This window comes from Mustela erminea, chromosome 6 (genome assembly GCF_009829155.1).
Source record: "Mustela erminea isolate mMusErm1 chromosome 6, mMusErm1.Pri, whole genome shotgun sequence".
NCBI lineage: Eukaryota > Metazoa > Chordata > Mammalia > Carnivora > Mustelidae > Mustela > Mustela erminea.
The window spans coordinates 83,489,829-83,502,169 of record NC_045619.1 but is presented as its reverse complement, the minus strand read 5'-3'; the positions used below and the strand labels follow the sequence as shown (position 1 = coordinate 83,502,169).

The following is a 12,341-nucleotide window of genomic DNA, read 5'->3' as shown; positions in this document are numbered from 1 at the left end:
AGTTTGTGGGCTTAACTTGGTGTGCTCATGTTACTTTTTAAGGGACCTCAAGGATTTCAAGGCAACCCTGGTGAACCTGGGGAACCCGGAGTTTCTGTGAGTACCTGCGCTCCCCCTGGGGGGGGGCTCCAGCAATGTACCATGCAGACCCCAAGACTGCCCTGAGTTTTCCCAGGGGAGGACCCCAAAATGCCACTTCTTAGCTCCACAGGGATCTCTCCCAGAGAAGCCCAGGTGGCAAGGACCACCAGGAACTGTCACAATAGTCCCCTTTCTGGGTCACCCCTGGCCTGTGCTGCCTGCTGCCTTCCAGTATGATCAGCTCTGCCCTCTTGCCTTCTCTCAGCACTGAGTAGGCTTCCCAAACTCCAGCCTCCATCTTTCTTCCTTATGGGAGAACTTAGATTCCAAAGGCTGCAGTTCCCAAATTTGGTCTACTAATAAGGCATCATTCCCCCTCCAACGATCTCATAAACTCTCTCACTTCGTTTGTAGGGTCCCATGGGTCCCCGTGGTCCTCCTGGCCCCCCTGGAAAACCTGGTGATGATGTGAGTACCCCTAAGTGGTCCGATGAGTGGCTGCCTCCTTTGGAAGGGTGTGGAGAGGGGGGTGTCTATGGGGGCAGGGGTGTGGAAGTGCCCTCAGCCTGGCCCAGGGTAGAGGTGTCCTTAGGAGCAGGACTGGTACATCAGAGCCTCAGACCCTGTCTACTGTCTACGTTCCCCCTTGCAGCTTAGCTTACAAGTGCCTGGGGACTGCTTTGGACCCACTGGGAAGGGAAATAATTAAAATATCATTAGCTCCAGGAAGGGCAATTGAGAAATGGGAGAAAGGAGAGTGAAAAGATGTCATGAAGGGAAAACAAAAGGAAGACACTCAACAGCCCAACATTATCTTAATTGTAAATGAGCTAGGAAAAGCACAGCCCGCGTCAGGATGTCTGCAAAGGATACAGACGAAGTGAAGAGACAAGAGTTGGCTCTCAAGCTATTCTTATGAATCCCATTAGATGGTAAAAGTCTCTCCGGGTAAGGCAGTGCTAGCCGGGTCTGCAGGGCTTAGGAGGAGAAAGAGGAAAGTTCTCTGGGGAAGCTGCAGGCTGGTCCAGATGCAGATGTTTGCCCACACAGTGAGCAGCTCTCCAAAAGAATACATCGTGACCCAGAAAGGCGTTTGAAGCCTGGACTCTGGGGGAGGTGGGGGAGATGAGTAAGCAGGTGGGCGAAAGGCACAGAAGCCGGGTGGGGAAGAGAGACGCGATCCGGAGCGGGCCAACCAGGCTGACTTGTCTTGTGGGGAAGCTGAAGTCCATCTCTCTCCCTTTAGGGCGAAGCTGGAAAGCCTGGGAAATCTGGTGAAAGAGGCCCCCCTGGCCCTCAGGTAAAGTGCTCCCCTTTCCCAGCTGCAAACCTTGTTCCGAGTCTCCCTCTCTGCAGCTAAGGCAGTGGCCTCCCACCCAGCGCGTCCAGTTCAGCTAGCTCCCTTCTAACACGGGATTCCAACAGCCCCTATGTACATCACCCCTCCGTGTGGACGCATAGGATCCTCACACAGGCCCACAGGGTGGGGGGATGCCGGGCAGCTCTGGTTTAAACCCATTTTGCCTAAGCTGGGGTGAGGTGTGGTATGGGGGCTCTGCGACCTACTGCAAGGCCCACCCGAGTGCTGGGCTTCTGGCTGCCCTGCTGGCCTGAGAGAGCTGGCTCCGAAGGTTCTGGAGCGGAGCAGGGCAGCCTGGACTCTGCCCTCTGCTCTGCCTTGAACATCTCCTCTTTGGACCGCAGGGTGCTCGCGGCTTCCCGGGAACCCCAGGCCTTCCTGGTGTCAAGGGTCACAGAGTAAGTATTGTGGATGAGGGTGCTGGAAGGGAGGTTATTGCCCTGGGGAGAGAAAAGCATTCGGGGGGCATGAATCTTCTTTAAAGTGTTTTCCAGAAATGTGATGGGATGTTTTCTCTTGTCCTCTAGGGCTACCCAGGTCTAGATGGTGCTAAGGGAGAAGCCGGGGCTCCAGGTGTGAAGGTAAGGACGGAGAAGCACATGGGGTGGGGACAGAGGGAGGCCATGAGCCTCCTTTCTCTCTGGTCAGGGAGATGTTATTGAGCCAGTGGGTTAGCATAGAACAGCTTTGCCTGGGGACAGCCAGGCCTCCATCCTGCTGGAAGAAGGGCAGGTCGGGAGCACTCGGGGAATTGTCCATTTCAAAATTGAGGTTTGGGGGTCTTGGTGCTAACTGAGTTGACCAGAGCTTTTGGCTTCCTCCTCGGGAGTTTTCTGGGGGCTGCCACTGGGGACCCCCTCACTGACCCTATGCATCTTTTTCCCAGGGAGAGAGTGGTTCACCCGGAGAGAATGGCTCTCCAGGCCCAATGGTGAGTATGACTATCGCCCCTCGGGACAGCCTCCACACCCCCTCCCACCAGCTTCTAAAAGCCAGCTGATGGTTTTTCTGTGTAAACTGTTCCCTTTGTGCAAAGGAGATACTCAGCTTTGTAGATCTGATCTCACTGTGATCAGATCGAAAAGGGACATTTATTGAATAGATGATTTGTTCAAGGTTCACCAACATTTCCTTGCCATAGCCGTGCGCTAAGATGGGCTTCAGTTTTAAAAAATTGCTTTTCTTCTCCACATTTTGGGGAGTTCATCTGTGGCTTGAAGCAAGATATGTCAGTGACAAGCCTCCCAGTGGTGCCAGCAGGAGTGTCGATGGTTCTGTCTGGGCAGAAATGCCTTAGATGAGATGCGGGGGGTCCTAGGCAAGCTGGGAAGGCATCATCAGGGGCCACGGCACCTCCCTCCCCGCCATCAGCCCTTGCTGCCCCCTGTGGTGTCTGCTGAGAACAGGTGGAGTGTCCGTGAGTCAGCTCATGCTTATGCTGTTCTGGTGTGTTCCAGGGTCCCCGAGGCCTGCCCGGTGAGCGAGGACGGACTGGCCCTGCTGGTGCTGCAGTGAGTAACGACAAGGCCAAAGCCACCACGTGGTCCCCACTTTGGAGTTTACAGGACACTTTCCTCTAGGGCTGACCTTGACCCTCCCAGCAGCCCCATGAGGCGTAGAGAGTGTGGCCATCCCACCGGGATGGATTCTGAGTGTGCCTGGCACGAGTTCCCAGGCCCCGGTCTGCACAGCTGTAGGACAAAGGACAGGGCTGCGCTGTGGAAGGGTTGGTTGGTGGGGGCGGGACTCCCCCTGAGCCGTCAGGATTTTTCGTGTCGTTCCCTTCTGAACCCCCACACGCTCCCTGTCCGTCCAATTTGAACTTATGGACAGACTTCAACTGGCTACTGTGCTGAGCTACTTTTTGTTCTTTCCGGTGGTTGAGATGATGCTCTAGAAAAGTGTTGACCATCCCGTGTCAACTCATGGGGCTGCGACACTGTGGCCCCGGTGGCTCAGGCACTTCCTGGGGTCAATACCTCATGTGCTCCGTCTCAGCTAATCTTCCCTCAAATCCTGTGTAGATTCTACCATTCTCCCCATTTTATTTATTTATTTTTTAGATTTTGTGCTCGCTTCGGCAGCACATATATTTATTTTTTAGATTTTATATCTTTATTTGAGAGAGCGAGCAGGGGCTTGGGGAGGGGGAGGGGAGGAGAGAGAGGGAGGGGCAGCTTCCCTGCTGAGCAGGGACTCCCAACACCACTGCAGGCAGGGCCTGGATCCCAGGACCCAGAGACCATGACCTAAGCCGAAGGCAGACGCTTAACTGACTGAGCCACCCAGGCGCCCCTTGTCTCCCCAAGAGAGAAGAAGAAACTGAGGCCTAGAAAGGTTAAATCGCTTCAGGCGGTGCTTGGCAGCCTCAGACTCTAGCGGCTTCTTGTTGATGTGGGAGGGGAAGGGCATGTGCAGGAGATTTGTGGCCTGAGGAGAAAGGAGCTGTGGGAGTTTAGCTCTGCTCCCTCAGCAGTAGAGAGCCCTTCTGGGTGCTTGGTCAGGCGAGGAATGTGATGAAAGCCATGTTCAAGAAACACCGAGCTTTCTGTTGGGCTCATACCCCAGCCACCCAACCTCCAAGGCCCCGCCTCACAGGCCCTTGCCAGGTTGGCCCAAGTAAACCAGCTTTACTCCCTCGGCTGCTTTCCATGTAATGCATGTGTTTGGCAGAAATGTCCCTCAAAAGCAGACCAGGGAAATAATAGGCAGCCTGGACCCCCATTTGTCAGCCTGCCCAGGTGCCTTATCCAGGAGTCACTTTGCGTGAGCGGATCAGAGAGCGCTGGGGCTGCCAAGAAACGCTGCGATTTCTGCAGATTATGGGGACCTGGCTTGTGGCTCTTTGGCCAGGCCTGCCACCACTGTGGTTGCACCCCATGAGGGGCAAAAATAAGCTGCATGTCTGTCCTTCCTCCTCCTTGCTCTGCCTTGCTGCTTCCCGGCCCCACAGTAGTCTGTCTGGCAGGCGGGGCACAGGATTTGGCATAGAAAGTTGACAACGTCACATAGTTCCAAGTGCAGGCCTGGTGTCCAGGCTGGGCCCGGGACTGGGCTGGGTTGGCCTCTGCCGACTGTGGTCACGTGCCCCCCTTGGGCCAGACGGTGCCCTCTCCCAGCCGTGCTGTAGGCAGAGCCATGGAGCCTGGCCCCGCGCAGGACTCCTGGAGCAGCGCTCAGCTTCCCCTTGCTCATGCTGGGCCCCAGGCCTCTCCTCTGGCCAACCCCTGGAGGGGAGGGTGCTTCAGAGTTTCCCAAAGCAGCCAGCCTGGCCCAGAAGGGGCTCTGGCCAATGCTGAGGCTTCATGTGCCCTCTGACATTTTTTTCTGTCCAGTCTCCTCTTGTTTTCCTATTTAATGCCAATTTGGAGAGTCTCCGTCAGGAGAAATGGACCATAGCCAGGAAGAAGATTTGAGTCTTTTCTAAAACAGGAGCTCCCCCTAAAGCATCCTTTTTCTTTAGCATGCCGGCAGGGGCAGGGGCAGGCAGGTGGGCCTCGCCTTGCGAAAGGTAGCCTTCTGGCCTGCTCTGGTCCCCTGCCAAGGACCAGGGCCCAGACATAGCTCTGTCCGGCCTAATGGTTCCTGGAGTTTGGGTAAAGGTTCCTGAGGTCCTGAGGGGTTTTGAGAGAGAAACTGGGGAGTGCTCATCCTAAACCTGTGGAAAAGAAACCCTCAAAACTGGTCCTATGGGTGCCTGGGTGGTTCGGCTGAGTGTCTGACTCTTGGTTTTGGCTCAGGTCATGATCTCATGGGTCATGAGATTGAGCCCCAGGTCAAGCTCATCGGTGGGCGGTGAGTCTGCTTGAAGACAGCCCCCCCCCCCCAACTAGCACGTGGGGTCTCTCTTAAATAAATAAATAAATCTTTACCAAAAAGACACAAAAAACTTGTCCATGAGAGAAAGAACTGGCAGCCTTGTTTTAACGGTGTCATGGACTCTCAGGCATGAACTCTGATGTGGTCCTCAGGCTGGGCTCAGTGCCCTGCCCCCTCACAGGGCTGTTTCCCACCAGAGCCAGACATCCTGCGGGCATCTGTGTTTCCTTAGGAACCGGTGGTCTGGTGGAGGTGGCAAGGGGGTGGATCCCAGAGGTATCCTGGTGTTAACCACAGGGAGGCCTTAACCAAGCCTTAACTAAGGAGGTTAACCAAACCACTGAAAGTGTCTCCCGCTGCAAGCAGGTGGGAAGAATTGAGTTAGGTTTGCTGCTTGGCTCTTTCATTTTTCTTTGGTTCAATTCGCGGAGTCTTTAAATGAAGACTTGGCCTTGAAGTTGGGGATATTTGGGTTCTAAATGAAAGTTTCAGAAATGATGGACTAGTGAGGAAATCGCCCAGGCTTTGTCCACTGCTGCCCCACAGCCCATGTTCTTGCAGCCACGACAGAGGGTTCCTAGCTGCTCCCACACTTGGGCCCGGCCAGCCTCCCCCTCCTCCCTGGGGGCCCCAGGCCCCAGCGCTGCCCGAGGTTTCTGGTGGGATGGGCTGTGGATGAGGAAGGCTCAGCCCTATAGGGCTTCTCACTGTGCCTGCTTCCTTCTCCCCACTCACAGGGTGCCCGAGGCAACGATGGCCAACCAGGCCCCGCAGGCCCACCGGTAAGTGCCTTTCAGCCAGGTCGGAGCAGGCAGGGTGAGCCTTCTAAGATGGAGGAGCAGGAGCGCTTTCTCCCTATTACCCTCGTGGGCGGATAACCCTCGTGTGGTTCATTTGTCTTAGCCACGCTTTTGGCATTGTTTTGAGGAGGGCTAGATCGGGAGGTCAGAGAATCATCTGTGTCTCCCTGTGTGTATAGTTAGATGCTTTCTTTGCCTTGGGAAGCCAGGCTCCGGGACACGGGCCATGGGGATAATTTTCATCCAGGGACTTTGAGCCACAAGGGGTGCAGAGCAAAGGAATGTGAGGTGTGGGGGTGGCTCACTTTGCGAGCTGGAGAAATACTACCCAGAAATGGTGTTCACCTTCCCCCTCCTTCCTTCCTCCAGGGTCCCGTGGGTCCTGCTGGCGGTCCTGGCTTCCCTGGTGCTCCCGGGGCCAAGGTACGTGCCCTACCCCCTTTCCCATGTTCTTGCGGACTGCTCCCTGGACAGTCCCCCCTTCCCTTCTCAGGGGTGTCTCCCACCCCACCCACTGCTGCTCTCCTGGAGGCAAGGAAGGACCTTGCATCTCCCAGCCCCCAGCTGGAAGGGATAGTAAGCAGGCAGGATACAGAGCTGGACGGACAGGTCCAGCCCAAGACTGGGGAAGGCAGGAAACGGTGGCGAGACTCTGGAGATCTGGGAGGGGCAGAAGACCAGGACCCGAAGGGAAGAAAGCAAAGCTCAACAAACCCTACACCCCAGAGGGAGCTGGAGGATGGGGCCGGGGGGGGTGGGGGTGCAGGAGAGGGCTCCTGCTTAGGCTGGGGGGCTCGGCCAGCCCAGCAGGGCTAGCAGAGTGCTTCTGAGGATTGATGGGGGGTGGTGAGAGGCTGGTGGGTTCAGGGAAAGGTCCCTATGGCCCTAGGGGGACCCTGGTGCACACGGTGTGCGCATTCCCTGGGAATTCTCTCTGGAGATGAATAAGGAGCCTCCCCGGGGTCACTGGCATCAGGTTGCCTTTCCCCTCCCCGGGTTTCCATGGCAACCAGACAGTGTCTGAGGCCCTGGAGCTGGGTGAAGGAGACCCATTGTGAAGAGGGACAGCGGAAGGTGAGGGGGCCTGACCTTTAGAAATAATAATTACAAAAGTGAAGCAAGAGCGTCCTGAGAAGAAACCTGAAGCGGGTGTGCCCTGCCTCCAGGTCAGCAGCCCTCCGCAAGGCCCCCTGCGAGCCACACAGCCTGGAGGCCGGCCACTCGTGCCTTTTAGGAAAGAAAGGGAAAGTGGAAGTACAGGCCATTTTGGGGGGCTGCCTCGGACTGGGGGAGCAGGGTGCTTGGCCCAGCTGGCTCTTGTCCAGGCTGCCTGGCTTGCTGCAAGCTGGCCTGGCCACAGCCTGATCCGAGTGGAGGGGTTCCCTGAGCCGAGCTGTCCAAGGGCCTCCATTTCCTCCGGACAAGCATGGGGGCGTAGAGGGGGGTGGTGGAAGGAAAGGCTGCCCACCACGCTTGCTCATCCATGAGCCCACGGCACTGCCTGGGGGGACGGGACCCCGGCAGGACCTTGCTGAGGGGTGCTGACTGGGCTGCACGGTGCCCGCTGGGCAGCGCGGACTCATGCCCCTGCCGCGGAGGGTCATGGTGTGGAGGGGACACGGGGAGCGTAGGAGTCAGAGGGGGCGAGGTCGTCAGGTTGGCGAGCTCTCTTGGGGAAGGGGGCCTTGTGGGAACAGGTAGGAACATATGGGAACACGCCTGCACACATGCATAGTGGGCACATGCATGGGACTTGGCTTGCTTGTGCGTGCCTGTGGCTGGCCCACGAGAGGTCTGTGTCCCCTGCCTTCTCCTCATTCCTACCCCCTGTCTCTGCCCAGGGTGAAGCTGGCCCCACAGGTGCTCGCGGTCCCGAAGGTGCTCAAGGTCCTCGAGGTGAACCTGGTACTCCTGGCTCCCCCGGGCCGGCTGGTGCCTCCGTAAGTGCAGCTTTCCTCTGGCCTGAAGTACCTGGGGTCTGTGGCCCGGAGGCTCTTGACTCTGTTTACCTCTGAGAGAACTGGGGCCCCCATTAGAGCCCCACCCACCAAACCTTCATTTTGGCCCAGCACTTGCATCCTGAACTCTAGGGACCTGTCTCCCTCCACCCTGGCCTCCCCTTGAGACACCCAGCAGGACCCTGTCTGCACTGGACAGTTCTTGAATCTGCAGCCTGGGAGGGCAGGGAGGTGGCCGGGGCTTACTCTCTGCTGCTTACCTTGTAATGACACTGCCTCCTTTTTCAGGGTAACCCCGGAACAGATGGAATTCCTGGAGCCAAAGGATCTGCTGTGAGTGTGGCCCTGCGACTTGTCTCCTGCAGGTAGGGTCAGCGCCTCCTTGCCCCTCTCCTGACGCCCTCTCTTCTACTCACGCCAACAGGGTGCTCCTGGCATTGCTGGTGCCCCTGGCTTCCCTGGGCCCCGTGGGCCACCTGGTCCTCAAGGTGCAACTGGTCCTCTGGGCCCGAAAGGTCAGACGGTAAGGCCCAGCCTGAACCTCAAGTCCCACCAATACCCCTGGAGTCAAACCCCGCCATCCCTCCTTCCTGCGCTCACGCCGGCATCCTTGGGAGGTGGGGGGTGGGTCCGTGGAGGGAACCCCTTGCAATAACCCGCCTCTCTCCTTCCCCAAGGGCGAGCCTGGTATTGCAGGCTTCAAGGGTGAACAAGGCCCCAAGGGAGAACCTGTGAGTATCTGCCCACCGGTCTCGGGCCCACGACCAGCCCCCAGCCCTGCTCCTCTGTAGCCCCATCCCCTCCCTGATCTGGGACCCCTCAGGTTGTGTCGGGAGGAGGGGAGGTACAGGTTGAGAAGCTGATGCAGCTTAAGCTCTCCTCTTTGGTTTGACCAGTTGGAACAGTTTCAACTTTCCACCCTCACTCGCCCATTGAGCCACTTCTGCTCTCCCTGAGCCGATCCTTTACGGCCCCCCTGGCCCGTCCCCCCAGCCTTGAAACAATAGCCAAGGCCGCTCCCCCCACCTGCCAGGCCAGTGACCACGCAGCACCCCATGAAGACTCACCCCGTTTCTCTTTTGTGTGGTTCTCAGGGCCCTGCGGGCCCCCAAGGAGCCCCTGGTCCTGCTGGTGAAGAAGGCAAACGAGGAGCCCGTGGAGAGCCCGGTGGTGCTGGGCCCGTCGGTCCCCCTGGAGAGAGAGTGAGTGGGCTGGGAGTCCGCACTTTCCGTGGGCTGTGTCCTGGATGGGGAAATTGTCTTTGCGGCTCTGTGTTCTGGCCAAGTCCTGTGGCCTGAGTATCAGATTCCCCTCTTCTCCGCTCACTGCCGTGGGGACAGGGAACCTGCTTATTTGTGCCACCCGCCCCCCCCCCCCCACCAGGATGGCATGAAGCAGTCTGAGCTGCTCCCCAGGACAGGCCTGAGAAGTTAATCTCTCGGAATCTTGCCCGCCGTAGAAATGGTGGTTTGTGGGTTGGTGGGATTGCTCTCCTGAAGCCAGGCGAGGTGCTCTGTGCGATTGGGTCAGGGGCCATTCTAACTCACTACCTGTCCTCCCACTTCCTTCTAGGGCGCTCCTGGTAACCGTGGTTTCCCAGGTCAGGATGGTCTGGCAGGTCCAAAGGTGAGTGGGGGACGAGGGGCTGGGGTTCCTGCAGTGCTGGCGAGATGGCCTCCTGCTGACTCCCTGACTCCCTTTGTGTAGGGAGCCCCTGGAGAGCGAGGGCCCAGTGGCCTTGCTGGTCCCAAAGGAGCCAATGGTGACCCTGGCCGTCCTGGAGAGCCCGGCCTTCCTGGAGCCCGGGTGAGTAGCCGAGCTGCTTTTGCTCTTGACTGCCAGCTCTGAGCCAAGTCCCCGTGCCCTAACCCACCTGCCCCCTCCAACCCTGTGCGGCCGGGATTGGGAGGGCCTGGGATCTTCCCTGACACCCATCTTCTCTCTCTCTCTCCTGAACAAAGGGTCTCACTGGTCGCCCTGGTGATGCTGGTCCTCAAGGCAAAGTTGGTCCTTCTGTAAGTCTCCCATCTGGAACTGTTGGGAGGAGTTGGAGGGGGGGCTATCTGTGGGGAGGCAGGTAGTATGAGAGACAGGATTTTGGGTGGGGGCAGCTTGTGAATTATGAGAATGGGGGAGAGGGGCTGATGGCAGGCATCAGGCCAGGTGTGGAGCTCTGAAAAGGCTACCTTCTTGTGCATTTGGGCCTTTTCTTGGAGGAAGACAAAGCCTGGTGTGCACTTCTAGGGGTGCTGCTCCTCACTGAAGCCTGCCTTATTATTGGCAGCGTCTGCGCGTGTGGTGTGGGCTGCTGGCCAAAACCGTGGTCAGCGCCGCAAGCCCCATGCTGCCAACGTGGTGGGCACTTGGTAGATGCTGGAGGGACAGAGGTGGTCAGAGTGTCCACGTTCTGACCATGCTGTCCTTTCTTTCAGGGAGCCCCTGGTGAAGATGGTCGCCCTGGTCCTCCAGGTCCTCAGGGCGCTCGTGGGCAGCCTGGTGTCATGGGTTTCCCTGGCCCCAAAGGTGCCAACGTAAGTCACAACCTGCCCTTCTGTTTCCTTCCGCACCGTGTGACCTCCCTCCTTGCCCCCTGGAGAAAGGAGCGGCTCCTGAATAGTTACCCATGGACAGTTATGAGTGGGAGTCCCGGTGCCCTGGGCAGCCTGGGCCTCTGTGTCCTGCAGGAGTGCATGTGATCTGGGGAACCCGGGGCTCCTGAGAGCTTCAGAGCACCTCAGCCGTGACATAGGTCCACGGGGCAGTGCTATCACACTCCCAAGCGGAAAAGGGGGTGCGGACCCTTGGCTTGAGCTTTTGCTCTCCCGCAGGCTATGGCCCCAAGCCCCAGGCTCCCCAGCCCACTGTACCCGCCTCTCCCACCACAACCCTCCCTCCATGGTCCTGCCCTTTCTCCTCCAGGGTGAACCTGGCAAGGCTGGTGAGAAGGGACTGCCCGGCGCTCCTGGTCTGAGAGTAAGTAACCTGCCTCCCTGTCCCCGTGCTGGTGCCAGCTGGACGTGCGCAGAGGGAGCCGCAGCCCCTGGCCTGCTCCCGGAGTCCTCGTCAGCAGGGGGATTCCTGTGGCAGCACCCCTACAGCCCTGGGCCCTTTGGGAGTCCACACAAAGAGACTTCTGGCTGCTCTTGGTCAGAAGCCCAGGGATAGGAGGAAGACACCCACACTGGGAAAGGCTGGGAAATGGAGTGGCCCTGGGAAAGAAAAGGGTAGAAATGGAATTTGGGTTGGGGGATCACGGAGGTCTGGAGTCTCTGGGCCACCTAGCGTACCTGCTCAGCACTGGGATCTGCAGAACTGAAGGACGTGGGTCATGCCATTACCCCTTTCTCTTCTCTCTAGGGTCTTCCCGGCAAAGATGGCGAGACAGGTGCTGCAGGACCCCCCGGACCCGCCGTAAGTCCCTGCCTCGCCTCTGGGAGGCCCAGTGGGCATGGGGGTGGTGGCATAGGGCCAGGGAACTCAGGCCCACCTGGTGTGATGAGGATCTGGACTCTCCTGAGACACCAGACCCGCCCTCAGCCGAGGCAGTGTGCATCCCACCGCCGTTTCAGGGGTGCAGGTCATCAGTGGGAGAAGAATGAGGGTCGCACGCATGCCCAGCTTCTGCGGGCAGCCCTCCTACTGCCCCTGCAGTCTTCTCTGGCCAAGGCTGTCCAAGTCTGCAGTCCTGGCTCAGGCCACCTTTGTTTCCCTCTGTAGGGACCTGCTGGTGAACGAGGCGAGCAGGGTGCTCCTGGGCCATCTGGGTTCCAGGTAAGTGGCTGGACTGGGCCCTCTCTTCTGTTTTTCCTGTGTCCAGGACTCTGCGGGCTGCAGCAGGCATCCCTCCTCAGGGAGACGGGGGGGATGAGGATTTCCTACCATCCTGGCTTCTGTCCAGTGCTGGGGCTCCCTGGAGGGCTGGGGCAGTAAACTCACTCCTTTGCTAATGCATGCCACTTTGTCTTCCAGGGACTTCCTGGCCCTCCTGGTCCCCCAGGTGAAGGTGGAAAACCAGGTGACCAGGTGAGTATCGGGCTCTTTGAACCTGCAAACCACTTAAATGGAAGATCTCGTCTGATGCCCAGGAAGCAAGGGCAGGAGGATTGCAGGGGCCCTGTAAAGCCTCCACAGAGGACAGTTCGAGCTCAGCCTCTGCTGCGAGGGCTGCTCTGCCCTGGATGGGGGACAGAAAATCTTTTGCTCTCTCTCACATCCTCCTTTGTTCCCCAGGGTGTTCCCGGTGAAGCTGGAGCCCCCGGCCTCGTGGGTCCCAGGGTGAGTGTCGGCCATTTCTGGTAGTCCCCTCTGGCCGTTCTGTCAGTG

At 58.4% G+C, this 12,341-nt stretch overlaps 1 protein-coding gene across 3 annotated transcripts in view; it reads left to right on the top strand.

The window, feature by feature from the left end:
- COL2A1 (collagen type II alpha 1 chain) overlaps positions 1–12,341 on the top strand; it is a 30,997-nt gene that overhangs the window by 8,903 nt on the left and 9,753 nt on the right. For all 3 annotated transcript variants that reach the window (XM_032348010.1, XM_032348009.1, XM_032348011.1), the window contains 23 exons: positions 43–96; positions 496–549; positions 1,328–1,381; positions 1,786–1,839; positions 1,969–2,022; positions 2,328–2,372; positions 2,899–2,952; positions 5,998–6,042; positions 6,430–6,483; positions 7,902–8,000; positions 8,307–8,351; positions 8,443–8,541; positions 8,696–8,749; positions 9,113–9,220; positions 9,591–9,644; positions 9,726–9,824; positions 9,980–10,033; positions 10,451–10,549; positions 10,938–10,991; positions 11,376–11,429; positions 11,736–11,789; positions 11,988–12,041; positions 12,249–12,293. In XM_032348010.1, coding sequence (XP_032203901.1) covers positions 43–96; positions 496–549; positions 1,328–1,381; positions 1,786–1,839; positions 1,969–2,022; positions 2,328–2,372; positions 2,899–2,952; positions 5,998–6,042; positions 6,430–6,483; positions 7,902–8,000; positions 8,307–8,351; positions 8,443–8,541; positions 8,696–8,749; positions 9,113–9,220; positions 9,591–9,644; positions 9,726–9,824; positions 9,980–10,033; positions 10,451–10,549; positions 10,938–10,991; positions 11,376–11,429; positions 11,736–11,789; positions 11,988–12,041; positions 12,249–12,293 — 1,440 coding nt within the window. The remainder of the gene's footprint in view (positions 1–42; positions 97–495; positions 550–1,327; positions 1,382–1,785; positions 1,840–1,968; positions 2,023–2,327; positions 2,373–2,898; positions 2,953–5,997; positions 6,043–6,429; positions 6,484–7,901; positions 8,001–8,306; positions 8,352–8,442; positions 8,542–8,695; positions 8,750–9,112; positions 9,221–9,590; positions 9,645–9,725; positions 9,825–9,979; positions 10,034–10,450; positions 10,550–10,937; positions 10,992–11,375; positions 11,430–11,735; positions 11,790–11,987; positions 12,042–12,248; positions 12,294–12,341) is intronic.